At 57.0% G+C, this 16,447-nt stretch overlaps 1 protein-coding gene across 4 annotated transcripts in view; it reads right to left on the bottom strand.

The window, feature by feature from the left end:
* LOC133238627 (NADPH--cytochrome P450 reductase) overlaps nucleotides 1-16,447 on the bottom strand; it is a 54,337-nt gene that overhangs the window by 3,101 nt on the left and 34,789 nt on the right. For 3 of the 4 annotated variants that reach the window (XM_061401943.1, XM_061401944.1, XM_061401942.1), the window contains exons 3-10: nucleotides 9,542-9,590; nucleotides 5,648-5,776; nucleotides 4,018-4,167; nucleotides 3,466-3,590; nucleotides 2,978-3,067; nucleotides 2,575-2,673; nucleotides 1,487-1,603; nucleotides 1,265-1,383 (exon numbers count right to left, since the gene is read on the bottom strand). In XM_061401943.1, the coding sequence (XP_061257927.1) occupies nucleotides 1,265-1,383; nucleotides 1,487-1,603; nucleotides 2,575-2,673; nucleotides 2,978-3,067; nucleotides 3,466-3,590; nucleotides 4,018-4,167; nucleotides 5,648-5,776; nucleotides 9,542-9,590 (878 nt within the window). Of the gene's footprint in view, nucleotides 1-1,264; nucleotides 1,384-1,486; nucleotides 1,604-2,574; nucleotides 2,674-2,977; nucleotides 3,068-3,465; nucleotides 3,591-4,017; nucleotides 4,168-5,647; nucleotides 5,777-9,541; nucleotides 9,591-11,985; nucleotides 12,290-16,447 lie in introns of those variants that run through there. The other variant, XM_061401945.1, reaches the window with a different exon arrangement.

Here is a 16,447-nt window from a genome sequence, read left to right as displayed (position 1 = left end):
CCAGGCCGGAGCAGGGCTGGACCCAGGGGTGACTCCACCTCCTAGAGGCACGACCGCAGGGGTGTTGACTCCTGTGCACCAACGAGCCCCAGAGAAGCACAAGGCTGCCAAGCCACCCAGAGAGGAGAGGGCCTGGCCCAGGACGGCTCAGCCTTGAGGGCTGAGGGCCTAGCTTTGGGGGAAGGGTTGAACTCCTTACTGAAGCACGACCTACATACAGTGTACAAGTCACACGAGCAGAGCTTGATGGATTTTCGTGAACTGAACGCCATTGTGTACCCAGTGCCCACATCAAGCAGCAGGTGTTCCCCGCACCCAGGCACCCTCTTGTGTGGGCTCAGGAATGGGGGCTCAGGCCTCGCACCACAGGGCAGGTGTGGGCGCGCCTTCTGAAGTCCCACTTCTGCCTCGCGTTCTGAGCCTCCGCAGCCCCCTCTCAGAGCAGCCCCTGGCAGAGAAGGGCCCCCACCACGGGAGCTCAGGCACTCCTGGGAGAGAGTGAGCCCTGACAACACCCCCACCGCCAGAGAGGTGCTGCTTCAGACAGCACAAGGCCTCCCCCGCCCCCACCAGTGAGAGGAAGAAGACCCGTCCACGGCCCACGGGCCAGCAGGTCCCCTGCCAGCAAGAGGAATTCCGCTGCAGACCAGCCCCCTTTCCTGTCCTCTCAAGGCCGACTCTGGAGCCTTGAGAGGTGAGGAGGAGCAGCCCAGGCTCGGATCACCAAGGACACAGGTGGGCGAGTGGGACAGGGCCAGGCCGAGGTGGGCCCCAGGTTGGTGGACGGTGTGGGGCGCTGGGGGGCGGGGTCACAGTCAGAGGCTCAGGCCGGGGGTGCAGGCTGAGCACCCTCAGTGCACCTAGAGGCTGTCAGGATTGCTGCCTCAGACCCCTGTGCACAGGTGAGGAGACCCTGGAGCTGGAAGGGCCTGCGGTGGCTGGCTGTGGCTCTCTTCCCCACAGGACATGGGGCTGCATGGACAGCTGGGCCTGGCTCTGTCTTCAGGCCCCTATTCCCTCAAGGGGGTATGGCAGCAAGGGGATGGGGAGCCCCAAAAGGGAGCCTGCCAGACCCTACAGCTGCCTTCTCCCCCTGCCTCCCGGTTTGCTCTGCAACTTGCCCCTCGGGTCTTGGGTATGAGGGCTTCCAGGATACCAGGTTTTAGGTCTAAGCAGAAACAACCTCTGGGCCTTTCCAGGGGGCCCATTCCCACCAGCGCCCTCAGGCCCAGGTAGGGGGGGAGGCCTGGGACCCAGGACTCACCATCAAGGTTGTTCAGGGACATGATGATGTCCAAGTTGGCACCCAGGATCTCGCCAAGCTGGTTCACCAGGGCAGAGTCATTAGCCGGATAAACAGCCACATGGTCCCCAGACTCATACCTGGGGGTGATGCGAGGCTCAGGGGGAGGGTGGAGGGCAGCTCTGTGTGGGAACAGGAGGCCTGGGTGAAAGCTTTGGGGAAGGGCGTGGTGGCAGCTGGTACCTGATTCTGGAGTCCGAGATGTCGAGTTCCAGGTGCATGAGGTGCCGCTCGGCTCCCTGGTTCAGCTTCCGGTTGGTGGTGACCACAGCCAGGAATGGGTTCTTGGCGTCGAAGGGGCTGGGTGGGGCGAGCAGTGCAATGACTGGCTAGGCCTCTGGTCTGAATCTCCACACCCTCAAGGACCCTCCCGACCACACAGAACACGGGGAACCTCAAAGCTGGCCTCCTGGGTCATGAGAAAGCCTCTCCAATGAGGTAAAGGGCTTTCCCGCCCCCGCCAGAGTGGTGCTCCCGGCACCCGCAAGGGGGCAGAGCCGGGTTATCAGCGTCCCTGTCTGCAGACACAGAAACTGAGGCTGGTCTGAAACCTGGGGGACCCTCCGCACCTGGTACCCACTGGTGGGCAGAGCACAGGAGGGCCTGGCCCAAGAAGGTGGTTCCGTAAGACAGAGGAAGGGCCTGGGTCCTGAGTGACTAGCCAGGGCTGCACAGGACAGGCTTTCCCACCGGGAAGTCACTGAAATGTGCTGTCGGCCGCAACTGCAGTGGCTGCCTAGAGTGGGGCTGCTGGAGGGTGAAGGAGGACCTTCCTGGGCGGCTCAAGGTGTCTGGGTGGGGCCCAGGTGCAAGTGAGGGGCCCCAGAGAGGAGCACTTAGGACAAAAAAGTCCAAATATGGAGGCAGATTTGAAGGAAATGAGCCCTCTGGCCAAAGTTCAGCCTAGACCCAGAGCTGAACTCGCTACGTCCTGGTCCAGGAAGTGGTGGTCACCACCCCACTGGATATTTAACAGGCAAATGAAGTACAAACTGAACAGGTGCCAGTCTCCCCGAGGCCACGCTCTGGACCAAAGGACCACCGAGAGGGGAGGGGTCCCCAGGGCCCTGGGCTCAGAGCAGCCTCCCCTCTCTCTGCTCCGGGCCTTGTGCCCTCCTCTGGGGCGGATATGGACATGTGTGTGGCCCTGGCCAGGCCCCTTCCCAATGGAGGGAACGAGGAAGCCCATGGGATGGGGCCCGGCAGGAAAGGCCTTGTGGAGACATACAGAATGGCCAGCCATCTGGGCCCCAGCCACGCTCTCGACTCACGGTTTCTGGTTCTCGTAGCTCTTCAGGCGGCCCATCTCGCCCGTGTACACCTTGGCCATGTCCATGTCTGTGTGGACCATGAGTTCGTACTGGCGAATGCTGGAAGGGGGAGACCCAGGGTGAAGCTGAGGGCTGGGAGGGTCCCCAGGAGGGAGTGAGGCTGTGAGACCATGGGGCACGCCTGAGGGATCCGGGGCCAGGCGTGACCCACGAGGAAGGAGATGTGTGAGTGTGGGGCAGGCAGGAGAGGTGAGGCAGCCGGGCTAGTAGGCCCGAGGAGGCCGGGAAGCCCACCCTGACCCTTGCGTGCGGGTCCCCTTCCACACCCCGACTGAGCCTCCCCCAGCCCCACTGCGCCCACCGGGCCGGTGCCCCACCCACGGCCCCAGCTGTATGCACTCACCTGGACTCCTCTCCAGTGGCTTCCACCCCGAAGTGCTCGCACACGGCCGGCCAGAACTGCTCTCGCCATGTGATGAAGTCCTCCTCCAGGCTGTGGACCAGAGGGGATGAACCCGGGGCCAGATGGGGCTGCCAGGCCAGGCTTAGACCCTCTGTCCCCTGGCTCCCCCTCAAGCTCGAGGGTTCATTTTACACCAGCCCGCCCAGTGATGTAACCCAGGGCATCAGGAAGCGTCCAGAGGGTCTGCAGTAACCACGGGCAGCCCTGTCTGAGCTGGGTGAGCTGGGAGGGTGTGGACAAGCAAAGAAGGCGGGCCTGGTGATGGGGGCTGGCCTTCCTTCTCCGTGGTGAGGCAGGTCACAGGGGTGCGCAGACACTAAGGCTCTGCCCTGCCCTCCTGGGCCCCGGCCAGCCTGAATCTGGGGCTCCTGACACTCGACAGCCTGGGTGGGGGTTGAGGGTGGGGCTCGGGGTGGGGGGGCACTCACTTCCCGTCATCGTCGCCCAGCCCCAGATCAAAGATTCGCTGGGCCCCGAGCTGTTCCAGCCGCTTGTCCACGTACTTGCCCATGGCGTTGAAATGCTCGTATGTCTTGTTCCCAAGGGCAAACACCTGTGTGGATGAGGGGCCAGGGTCAGCAGGTCCGGCCAGACACCTTGTACGGGGAGGCCCCGGAGCGGATTTGTTTCATGGACCCACAGCTCAGGCTCCTCCATGACCACTTGGCCTGGACCCTGGCAGCTGCAGGGTGTTCACCCCACCTGATCCCTTGCCCGGCCGAATCCTGGTCAGCCCACTCCTCCTTTCTTGCCTTTTGTCTCTAGAAGCTAATGCCCCTGGGCACGGTGGGGCTGGGACAGGGGAAGAGGGCTCTTAGTGCCGGGGCTGGGCGGGAGAGGGTCACCGCGTGAGCCCTTCCCGGGATTCCCACCTACAAGCTCCCTGCCAGGCCTGGGCTCTGCAGATCGAGGTGAGAACTGGAGGTGTCCTCTTGGACACGAGCTTCTGGAGGTCGCACGAGCCCACACGGGTGACTCACCGCGTACTTGACCCCAGAGAGGTCCACGTCCGTCTCCTGGAGCCAGTCGTAGAAGTCCTGGGCATTGTCGGTGGGGTCCCCCTCGCCGTAGGTGGCCATGCAGAATATGGCCAGGGCTTTCTCAATCTCTGGTAGGCTGCTCAGGTCGGCCTGGGGGAACAAAGACAGGGCCAGGCCAAGTGACCATGACTAAGCTGGCTCCCAAGTGCAGACGGGTGAGTTCTGGGCTCAGGTGAACGGAGTGCATCTCAAGAATGAAGAGACAGCAGGCCCAGAAGAGCATGGCGAGGGCCTGGGTGTGGACAGCAGCAGCTGGGTTCCAGGCCAGGAGTGGGCACGTGGAACACGTTGCCACCTCTGGGGCACCTCAGCACCCTACGGAGTCCCGGGGGGCCTGAGTTCATGTGATTCCTAACCAACTGTCTGTCAACTCGAAACCCAGGTCCTAAGACAGAGGGATAGTGGTGCCATCCCCAAGACTGAAGGGGGCGTGTGTGTGGAGTAGGCGGGGGCCGGTTTGGTTAAGGTGAAGGAGGGGCACAGGTGGGAAGCAGCTGGCACTCAGAAGACAGGGCTTCTCAGGGGAAGTTCATTCATCACGTTGGAGCCCACGTGATGACTGGCAATGACCCTGTGGGGAGAAGCAGGAAGGCGCTCCCTGGGGCGTCTTCCCAGGACTAGCTGCTTTGTCAGCCCCGCCTCTCCTGGGGCCTAAGGACCACTCCCCTTTCTCTGCCCACCGTGTCCCCTGGGGCCAACGGCATGGCCGTCCCAGTGAGCAGACTGCTGGATGTTTCCTGCAGTCTGGAGAGCTATGACCGGGGAAGGAGCCAGTGCTGGGAGGAGCGTGAGCAAGGTGAGTTGGCCCCTACGGCCTCAGAGACAGGCTGGGTGTGGCTGGGGCCAGGAGGTGGGGACTAAGTCCTGCAGACAGCACTGTGTGGGCCCAAAGGAGCCACGTGCCGAGGACAGCTGAAGGAGGAGACGGGGGAGGGGGGATCCTATAGCCCCAAATGGGGGCTTTCCCCTCAATCCCCGGGCTCTCCTGGGCCCTCCCCAAGCCCAGACACATGAGTTTACAGCCTCCATGCAAAGCTGAGCTGCACGGTTCCTAGAGATGGCTCGTCCAATACCCTCACCTCTCCCTGTAGACGAGGCCCCCCAGTGAGGGGCTGGGCCAAGTCCCCCAGGCAGTCGGGGGAGCAGGGTTAGAGTCCAGAACCCGCCCCCCCCGGCTCCTGAGTCTGGCTCCCCCGACACTGCAGTCCAGGAGAGGGGGTTTGAGGAAACACAAGAGACAGTTCCTCTCCTGACCTACCGAGACCCTGTCATCTTTTAAGCCACACCCAATGCACGAGGTGCCCGGGTCCCTTCTGTGGGCACCTGCCCAGCGCTCATAGAGCCTGCAGCGTGGAGAGCCGGGCAGGCAGCGCACATGCACACACCTGGGCCAGGGGTTCTTTATGTCTGGAGGCCGCCTGGCTGCTGGGACAAATGACAAGAGGTGCCCAATCCCGCCTGTCCCTTTGCCTAACTCTGCCCTCGTGTCTCCACGATCCAGATACGCCTGCCTTAACACCCTGGACCGCACTGCGCGGGAGGAAGGGGCCGGGGCGTGGCGGGCACTCACCAGGTCATACTCCTCGGGGTCAGCTGCCATGCCCCGCATCCCATAGCGGTGGGCGTCCTTGGACAGGCGGTTGGCAAACTCCTCAGCAGTCCCCGTCTGGGAGCCGTAGAACACGATGATGTTCCTGCCCTAGGGATGGCCGGACACACGGGGGTCAGTGAGGGGCCAAGAGCCACAGGCTTCACCGGAGACTCAAGGTGACCACAGGGGCAGGCAGGTCCCTAAGGATACCCTCTTTCTTTCCTCCTTCAGGTCCTTTCTAAGTCACCTTGGGCCAGCATCTCACTACCACAGCCACTGCGGCGGGTGGGGTCAGAGGCCACCCAGCCGGCTCCAGCTGAAGCCACCAAGGTAATCCAATACACACAGCTGCTCAAAGTCACACTGTGGGCAGATCTTTACATAACACTTGAAAACAGCAGAAATAAAGTTCAGTAAAAAACAAGAAAAAATACACTTATAGTGACCAAAGACTATGTATAGCGTAATCCAATTTTGTTACATATCCACCCGACATGTGTGTGCACAGTCTATACACATTCATGCAGAAAGGAAAAAGAAGAGCATGAAATATACCAAGAGTCTCTAAGTGGGAAAATATGGGTGAGTTTTCCTGGATGTTTGCAAAAGTAATCACACATGCTTTATAAAAACCTAGACAGTGGGGGGAGGTACCCCATCTAGACTGGCCCACAGGCTCTGACTCCGCCGCCCTCCCACGGCGCCCTCCGCAGCAGCTCTGGAAAAGCCCCAACTCCATCCCCCAGACGCCCTGCAGTCAGGGAGGCAGCAAACTGGTCCAGCCAATGGGATGCACTCTGCAAGATACGGAAGGTGGAAGCGAGGCACAGGCCACCTTCCGGTCGGTCCCTTTCTGCAGACCTCAGCAGCAGGCCTTCCAGCGGCCAAACTGCCTGGAGGGTCTCTGGTCTGGCATCGAGCCCTGACTGACAGGTGCGGGTGACGACAATAAAACGCAGGGGTTACAACTGCTGTGAAGTGCTCCCATACCTTTTTCATTTCCTGAATTTTCTTACAAATCATTTCCAAATCATTTAAAAATGTATTTTAAAATGATGCTTATGATACCAAGGAAAGGAAGGTAAACCTGATATAAAACAGTAGTTACGGTAGCATCAAAATATATAAAGAACCTAGAAATAAGCCAAACAAGAAACACGTAAGAAGCCACCGAGTGACAAGGGGCTTCCCAGGCGGCTCAGTGGCGAAGAATCCGCCTGCCAACGCAGAAGCTGCAGGAGGCTCAGCTGTGATCCCTGGGTCGGGAAGGTCCCCTGGAGAAGGGAATGTCTACCCACTCCAGTATTCTTGCCTGGGAAACACCATGGACAGACAGCCTGGTGGGCTACAGTCCAGGGGGTCGCAGACGAGTCAGGTATGACCTAGCGACTGAAGAGCAACAACAACTACTCAGTGGCGGAGGGCCCCGCCGAACGGAAAGACCTCTGCTTCTCACAGAGATTCGACAGCAGGATGCTGGGCCTCCACCCACGATACGGAAATAACGCGATCCTAATAAAAACTGCAACAGCTCTTCTTTTTCATCAACAACATGATCCTAAAAATCTTGTAGCAAAGTAAGTATGAACCCATTGCTGCAACATCATTTGGCAGCAGAAAGGAAAGAAGTGCTGGCACTTGCTACAGCACAGGCGAACCCTGAAGACACCAAGCTCAGTGGAAGAGGCCACCAAGGGCCAGGTACTGAGTGCTTCACTCACGTGGAAGGCCCAGCACAGGCAGCTCCACAGAGACAGCAGATGAACGTGGCTCAGGGCTCAGGGTGGGGAAACTGGAGTGACTCCTAATAGTAAAGTGTTTCTCTTGGGTAAGATGAAAATGTTCTGAAATTGACTGTGGTGATGGTTTGTGCAACTGAGAATACACTAAAAAACCACTGGTGTGTAAGCTTTAAATTGGAGAACTGTATGGGGTATGAATTAAATCCCAATAAAACTGTTATCCCAAATAAGTGAATATACATGAAGTAAAAGCTAGGAAAGTGAAAAATAAGAGTGATGGGGAGAGGGAGGAAGTGCTTAGTGCTACAGATATTAAAACAAGTTATAACAGTATGATATTGTTTATATACAGACAGCTGGATCAAAGTATCAGAATAGGAAAATGTAGAAATAGACTCAAATACCAATGAAAATTACATTTATGACCAAACTAGTGGGGAAAAGATGGACTTCATTACATGGAATTTAGACAGCTGAGTAAAAACGTGTTGGACCCAAACCTTACATCTTACACCAGGATAAACTCCCAACAGATTGAATTTTAAATATGGAAAACAGAAATCATAAAGATACAAGAGAAAACATGGAAGAATTGTTATATCTCTTTAGAGTGGGGAAGCCTTTCACATGATGACTCAAAGTCCAGTAGTCATAGAAAAGTAAAACGGACTATGGAATTTTTAAAACAAACACACAGTAAGCTGAGTGACACACAAACTATCAACTGGGAAAAATATTTTTAAGTCATATCACAGACAAGGGGTTAACTTCCCTAATAATTTTAAGGAATTTCTTGAGAAAGATCAATCCCAACAGAAAAGTGGGCAAAAGAGCTGAACAAAGAATCTATTAAAAAAGAAAAAAATAAAAGCCATCCCATGAGAATTTGCTTTAATTCATAGAAAAAATGCAAATTAGAACTGCAGAGGTAAATCTTTTTTTTTAACCTAGAAAATGGGCAAAACCCCAAACTCTGGTAGTGGACTCTGTTGGCAAAGCTGTGGGGGAACAGACCTTCTCACGCCTGCTAGTGACTGCCCTGGTGTGAACCCTGGGGGGTGGGGTGCAATTTGGCAGCTTTTATCACAAACACGTGTACCTTCTGATTCAACAATTCCGCATCCGGGACCGTATTTGCAAATATGCAAACTGATCTACATGGTCACAGTGGCTCTCTCTGTAAGAGCTAAACGAAAGTCATTCTGTCGTGTCCGACTCTTGGTGACCCTATGGACTATACCGTCCATGGAATTCTCCAGGCCCGAATACTGGAGAGGGTAGCCTTTCCCTTCTCCAGGGGATCTTCCCAACCCAGGGATTGAACCAAGTCTCCCGCATTGCGGGTGGATTCTTCACCAGCTGAGCCACAGGGGAAGCACAAGGGAAGTCACGAAGGAAGAGCTAAAGATGAGCAATATTCCAAACACCCATCAACAAGGCAGCGTCGAAGCAAATTATAGTACTTGTGGCCACGAGTGGAATCATTATGCAATTACAATAAAGGATGAGGGAGGTATCTCTGAATTGCTGTGAGGTAATCTCCAAGACATTAAGTGAGAGAAAAAAAAAAGGTCTATAGCAGTGTATGTAATATGCCACTTTTTGTGTTTAAAAAGTAAAAATAAAAGTTTGTTTGTTTTCATTACACGCACAGAAAGAAGTTCTCCGAACGGTGATGGGTGACAGGGACAGGAGAGAAGTTTTCCACCTCAATAGTTTGTGTTTTGGATTTAACCACATGAATGAAGTACCGTGTCATAAAATTTGATACTTAAATAAACAAAAACAAAGAGCGAGAACTGTAGCTGCGCTAGGACCACAGCCATGTGAGGTGGACATCTGCTTGTGGACACAGCCTGGTCTGGGAGGAAGGAGCCAGGCGGCATCTGAGACAGAGGGAGGGTCTGTTCCTAGAGTTTGGTTTGTTCAAGAAGTAAACATTCAACAAACAGAGTAAACTGTCCCGGCAACGGCAGAGCAGCCTCAAGGCTCTGGTTAGACTAGAATGTACACGCGTGGGAGCGGAGTCCGTTCCCACCCGCCCTCTCTCTTCCTGTCAAGCGAAGCTGGCCTTCTGCTGGCCATCTCCACCTGCCCACCAGGGCCGAGCACAGACAGAAAGAGAACTCACCGTCTTCTTCATCTTCTCCACGAAGCTTCTGTCTTTGACAGAGGAGGTCCTGAAAAATAAAAGTGTCTGATGGGCACGGGAGACACCATGGTGCCCACGCCATTAGCTGCCTCCAGTCCAGTGCCAGGCTGGAAGAGGGACGACCCAGGCTCCCGGACCTGGTAGACCCAAATCTAACACCTCACGGGACCAGGGCTGACCCACTGGGTACAGGAGAGCATGAGAATGAAAGGTCAAGTTCACTCCCTGGGCCCCTACCAGCCCATGGTCCCCATGGCTTTGTCTCACCTCCAATTTCCACCTCTCAAGGCAACCAGGAGTCTCCCACATAAGATTCTGACCACGCTACTGCTGCACTCTAAAACCTTCCATGGCTCCCATGATCCACAGGCCAGAGGTACACAAGTCCCTTCAGGATCTGCCCTGGCCTTGCCTGCCAGCCCCCTCCCGAGGCCACCCCTCCGTGATGGTCCCTAGGATCCTGTCAACTCCACCGCCTTGTGTCTGGACATCAGGATGGCTGAAGACATACCCTGGGAGAGACCCACACCAGAGAAGCCATTCTAAAGAAAGAAATAGGGCCCTTCGATTCAGAATCCATCCTCCTCCACTGTCTAAATGATCGGCCACAATGACCAGCTGGGCATCTCCTAGTTCCTCCCTGCCCTCGGACCCACTGCCGCCTTGGCCTAGAGCGCCTTCCTTTAACCCTTTTCCCACAGACTCCTGCTTATCCCGAAAACACGAGGCCTAAGCTCCTGAGCACCTTCCCTGCCACTGACATGAGGCTGTCTGTTACCACCTTCAATGCGTCTTCACGCCTCCGTCCAAACCCTTCAGTGTGTTCTTGCTCAACCTGAGGGCTGGGTGTCACAACTGGGGGGAGCTGCCTGTGTATCTCTTTGCAATCAGCATGAGCACGATTGCACTTGGCACATGAAGCCTTATCAGCTTCTGGGATGGTCGGTCCTGAGTCCTCGCCCAGCAGGAGGTTGGCTGAGGTGGCCTCAGAGGCCTTTGGAGGCTCCCCGACCCACCTGAGGGTCTGACATCAGTGGAAAAGCTCTCCTCTCTCAAAGGACAGAGGCTTCCATACAAGCTTCAGCCAAGTGGACTTGAGTCCTCACTGAAGACAGGGACTAGGGCACACCCACCACCCACTGAGCACCCGGCTGCCCGTCCTCCACCTCCAGGTGATGTGGGCCACCCAAGGGGGGGCAGGCATGAGACTACACAAGGTGGCCCCTACCTTCCCAGGGCCTGTCACCAGGCTCGGAAAATCAAAGAGGAAGAGGAGGGGCCACACCTCAGGAGCAGAGAGGTTCAGGGTCAAAGCCTGCTTCTTCTACTAAATAGGCCCCCGACTGGATAAGTCAGGCCTCTCAAGGCCTCGGACTCCTTGATTGAAAACCCTGCATCTCCACCTTTGCAGCCGCCCCAGTGGGGTGCTCTGCACTGGGAACTCGTCTAACTTTTAGGGATAAAGAGGGAAGGGGAAAGTATTTAGGTGGCTCTGTGATTTCAGCAGGGTGAGGTGTGAGAAGACCAAATTGATGGGGCATCCGCAGGCCACAGGCTCCAGAAGGAGCAGGCACTGTGCCCAGAGAGACAGGAAAAGCCTCGAGGAAGAGCTGGGCTCTGGTCTCAGGGAGGGAATGGCTCTTGCAAGGGAAAGCCGCGGCAGCTGAGGGGCTCCTGGATGAGGCCCAGGCAGCCGGCGGGGATGAGCTCTGGGGAGGAGGGCCAGGGAGGGGGGGCTCCCTATGCAGCTGCATGGAGAGGGTGTTCCAGGCTGGCAGGAAGGGGAAAGGGGGCCCTCTACGCAGGTCTGGTTGGGGGTGTCAGAGGGCAGGCACAAGGTGCTAAGGCCCCCCACCCCCAGGAACAGGGTGCTCCTGAGAAAGGCGTGCACTTCTGAAGGCCAGCACTGTCCTTAGCTTCAGCCCCTGGGGAAAGATCACACCCACAGAGCCACGAGCGGGACAGGAAACCCGAGGAGGAGGGGGAGACTCCGTCCGTGCCTCCAGTCACTGCCCGACACGGGGCAGGCTCCTCACGCTCCCACTGCTGATACCCGGCTGCCAGGCCCTGAGCAGGGCCACCCCTGGGTGCCCTTGCCTGGCTTCCCCGCTCCTGACCGCTGTGCACTGGGATTCGCACTCAGAACCCAATCTTTCCCAGGGTGAGGGATGGGTAGGGTGACTGCGGCCCTCCTGGTTTCTGGTCTAAACCCCTTTCTTCAGGAAGCAGAGACATGCAGCCTGCAAACCAGGACCTCGGGGGCCAGGGTGGCCGTGCCCCGGCGAGCCCCCGGGGGCTGCTCTTTAGGCCGTGCCCTCCTTGTGCCTCCAGACGTCCCTGCCCAGGAGCAAGTTCCCTCCACACCCCAGTGGGGGTGCCTGTGGGCATCCACACCATCTCCCTGGATGCTGTCTGGAACTGACCTCGGGATGGGCTCGTCCTGATGAGCTGAGTAGGTGCACCCCATGGCTTCTCATGCCCAGCTGCTCTGGATCGTGGGGGCCAGGCAGAATGCTGCGCCCCTGGATGCGTGCAGGGGGCCAGCAGCTAGCAGGTCGGGCTCCGTCCATTCTCTACCGGCGCTGGAGGCGGGCAGCCCGGCCCACGGACGCCACACATCCTCCTGGACGCTCTGTTCTCTCGGGAGCCCCGCAGAGCCCCTGCCTGCCTCTGACCCCGGTGCCTGGGAGAGCAGCCGCATCTGGCGGGCCCAGTGGGGAGGAACCGAGACTCCCGGCTGGAGCCTCCCATGAGCCCCTGCGTCTGGCACACACCCCTCCTCCTCCTGTATGGACCGAGGGAAGGAGGCAACCTCCCCAGCCCCAGCTGGAGTCTCCTTGGTAACTGTTTATAGCAGAGCCCTTTCTCCCCACAGCCTCCCCCTTTTCCACTTTAAGGAAAAAAAAAAAAAAAAAAATGAAGTCGTGCAGGCTGAACAAAGCTCCTCTGGACCCTGGGAAGCGGTGGGGCAGGTTGCTATGGCACGGCTGCATCCCTATAAAGGAGCCTGCTGCCGGCCTCCCTGGAATCCCGTTAAATTAGATCTGGCTCCCATCTCCCTCCCTACAAAAGAACTGCGGGGGACAGAGCCTACTACACTGGCTTCAGTCTCCTGGGGTAGACGGTCCATGAAACTAACACATCTTGGCCCCTCACTGCAGTGCGGGGAACGCCCAGCAGGGTGGGCTGAGATGGTTCCATGTGGGGAGCCCCCCTTTGAAGGCACCCAAGTAAACAGCCATCAGGAGAGGCCGCGGCTGGCCCAGGCGCAGAGCTGAGACCACACGGCTCCAGAGTACAAACGGTTCCAATTAGGTTCCCCACCCCCAAACTGGGAGCAGAAGTGCCTCTGGTTTCTGAGGTCAACTATAGCGGGGGTGGTGGGGGGGACTGTATCGGCCCGAAGGAGGGTGGACAAGAACACTGAGTCACTTGGACCGAGACAAACCACAAGGGCTGGCGTGATTCATTCTCTTTCCAGTCCCAGGCCATGCTCAGAAGGCTTTGTAAAATTTAATTTTCAGCAAAGCGGAACTGACTTCTGAGACTTTCCCTTGCTCCCGGCAACACGTGGGACAGCTGCTTTTGAGTGGCTCCCTTCAGAGCCTTGTGGGTGGCGACAAGTTCTCCAGGCCCCAGGGCGGCAGGCGGGGAAAAGGGCCGAGAGCTGGGTGACATCGATGGTGGTAGAGCGGGTGGTAGAAGGGGGCAGACCCACCAGAGCCTCGTGGCGGAAACCTCGTGGCTAGTGGTTGGGAAAAGCTGCCTGGGGTGAAAACAAAGTGGCTCCCTGGAGCTTGAGAAACAGCAGCTTTCTCCACCACCCGGGCCCAGAGTGGGAACCGCCGTGGGCAGAAAGCGGCGAGGCAGGTGGGAGCATGCAGCAGTGTGGGAGGCCAGGGGTCAGAGACAAGAAAGGGGGGGACCCCTGCGTACAGAGTGCTCCTGTTCACTTCCTTTTCTACTTCAGGTAATTGCCCCGCCCACCCCCACCGGGAAGGTGGAAAGGATTCTGCCCCATTTGACTTTGGAGGGGAGTGAAGCTTGGGGCTGAAGCAGTAACTTCAGCTCCAGGAAAGCCCAGAGGCACCCTCCCACTCCCCAGCAGGGCAGGCTGAGGGTCTGCTCCCCACCCGCCCCCAGCAGAGCAAGGCTGCATCTCCCTGGTCACCCCATTGGTCAGGACACAGGACACGGCGGTCCCCATGAACACTTCACTGCCCTTCCCAGGGATTCCTCCCTGTCACTGAGGGTACTCTGAGCCTCAGGGGGAGTGATGTTCCCCTGGTGGACACCATGGGCCCTGGTCAGCAGGACACCTCCTGATGACCGTCCTCCAATCTGTGTGGGGCCCAGACGCAAACCGTAGCTCTTGGGGCTGCCCTGGCACCAGCCCTCCCCTCGGCTCCCCACGAGGGTCAGACAAAAACCCCAAGGCCCTGCGGGTCCCTCCCCAGCCTCAGCTCTCCTATCTTGGCTCCCTTCACGACCCCCGACTCCCTTGGTGACTTACACCCAGGCCCTGCCAGGATACACCTTCCCCAGAGCAGGCCCTGTTCTCCTGGTCCTGGCGTCAGTACACGAGGCCCTCTCCCAGCTTCCTACTCAGCCTCCAGACTCAGCCTGGGGGGTGCCTCCCTCCTGACACCCGCCAGTGGCACCTCGGCTGTCTGAGCCTTGTCCACTGTACCACCCTCGTGCGTCCCACCTGCACATGAGGCCCTGAGGATGCCCCGTGTCCCTACGCCCTGGCCCCTGGCCCCCAGAGATGAAGCCACTGGCACCGAGAGCCCAGAGGATGCCAAGTGAGGTCAGAAGGGCCACTGACACTCGGCCCTGCATCGCTTCCCAGACAGGCCACGTCTGAGCTTTGGGGCACTGGCTAGAATGGCAAAACCTCCCCAGTCCCATCAAGGGACGGGAGCGGTCCCTCGTGGTCAGGTGGCAGCAGAAAACCCTCAGCTCCGAGTACAGGGGCAGCGTGAATGTCCTGAGCCCACGTCCTCGCCGTGTCCACCACAGATGCAGGCGGTTTCGGGCACGGTCCACCCTCCACGGCCTTTCCTCATGCTTTGCTCTTTGTAAAATCCGTTTGCGTTTCCACTGTCAGAGCCAAGGACCCCTGTCTAGGAAAGGTGGCCCTGAGCTGGGTGTGCAAAGAGCCAGCACCAGGACAGCACTCGGGAGACAGAGAATGGTCAGAGATGGTGCTGGTGGCCTCGACTCCTGGTCTTCCTGGCCTTTCTGCTGAGAGCGAGCCGTCAAACAAAGGTCATGGAGGAAAATGAGCTTCTTTGTGGCTTTTCAGAAGCAACCCCCAGTGGGATGCAGTCAGTAAAATCTAGACCGTGGGAAACTCGGGGAAACAAATGATCTGGTTTCTTCAACAAAAAATGCTGTGAGGGAGTCACAGGGGTGGAATGAAGCCTTCGGACCGAAAGAGATCTGTCACTGTGTGATGGGGAAGCAGCCAGGCACGAGAGGCCACAGCCCCAGTGAGCATGACTTGCCAGAAAAGGCGAAAGTGCGGGACAGAAGTAAGACCAGCAGTTGCCAGGGGTGGGGGCTGGGGAGTGCCAACCGTGAAGGGGCCTGTGGGGGGTGCCTTCTGGGGTGCGGAATGTCCTTGGTTATCTTGACCGTAGCGCTGGTTACGCAACTGCACACACCTGTCAGGACTCATCAAACTGTGCACTTCAAAAAGGGGAATGTGCATGGCAGAAACCAGCATGATATTGCAAAGCAATTATCCTCCAATTCAAAATAATTTTTTAAAAAAGGAGAATTTGGGGGGTTTCCCGGGTGGTCCAGTGGCTAAGACTCTGTGCTCCCAATGAGGGGGCCTGGGTTCGATCCCTGGTCAGGGAACTAGATCCCACATGCTGTAACTAAGACTCAATGCAACCAAATAAAATAAAATATATTTTAAAAAATTTAAAAAAAAAGGAGACTTTTACTGCATGTAGACCTGACCCCTCCAAAAGAGAGGTTGAGAAGATTGAGTAATCAATTGTAATGTATGGCTTTAGATCCTGAATCTTTAAAAAAAAAAAGGTTTAAAAAAAATGGCTTGGTCACTCAAGGAACTATGAACAATGCCGGCCGAGTATCCACTGATACTGACACATATTGTGGACTTGAAGGGGTGGGAGGGAGGCGGTGTGTTAGGTTTAGAAAGGGGAAGTCCTCGAATGTGAGACAACTGGAATATTCTGCTAGTGCAGGTTTCCCTATAGTTTCACAGGAGATATTTCCAGTTTCCTATGAAAGCATGTGATTTCTTTATTCATCATTCATATGAGTTACAGGACTAATGGTGAAATCATACGCCAGCTTTAAGGTAATCTGGCAAGAGTGGGGAATGGCCCGGAGTGGCGAGCTGAAATGGTGGCGGGGGCCTGGGTGCCCCCCATGCTTCGGTGTTTGCTTGCAACGTTCTGTAAGAAGCAGCTTTGTTTCTCCTGAAAGCACTCTTAGGCCCCACAAGAGGAGCAGGCTGCAGGCGTGAGGGCTTCCCAAGGCTGTGAGCAGAGCCGAGGGGGAGCACGGCCGGGGCTGGCTGGGGGCGCAGGCTGCTGTGCGGACCCCCTCGACACGGGCGGCCCTGCTCAGCCCCAGCCCCTGCTGGCCGCGGTCACGGTGGGCTCACAGCGTGGCCGGGTCCTCTGGAATGCTTTTTTTTTTTTTCCCCCTTTTTCAAAAAAGGTTATATAGAAGTGAGTTTTAAGTGAAACTGCTAGGGCTTTCAATGTTGTAAATTAAAAAAAAAAAAAAAAGTAACGTAAGCCACACCCAGCCTGTGAGCCAGTTTGCTCGAGAGGCAGACACACGTGCAGATTTTAGCATTTACTAAGTCAACAGCCTTTCTCTGAGTATCTTCACTCC

This window comes from Bos javanicus, chromosome 25, assembly GCF_032452875.1.
Source record: "Bos javanicus breed banteng chromosome 25, ARS-OSU_banteng_1.0, whole genome shotgun sequence".
Taxonomy (NCBI): Eukaryota; Metazoa; Chordata; class Mammalia; order Artiodactyla; family Bovidae; genus Bos; species Bos javanicus.
Note: the sequence above shows the minus strand (reverse complement) of the source record. Positions and strands in the feature narration are given on the sequence as shown.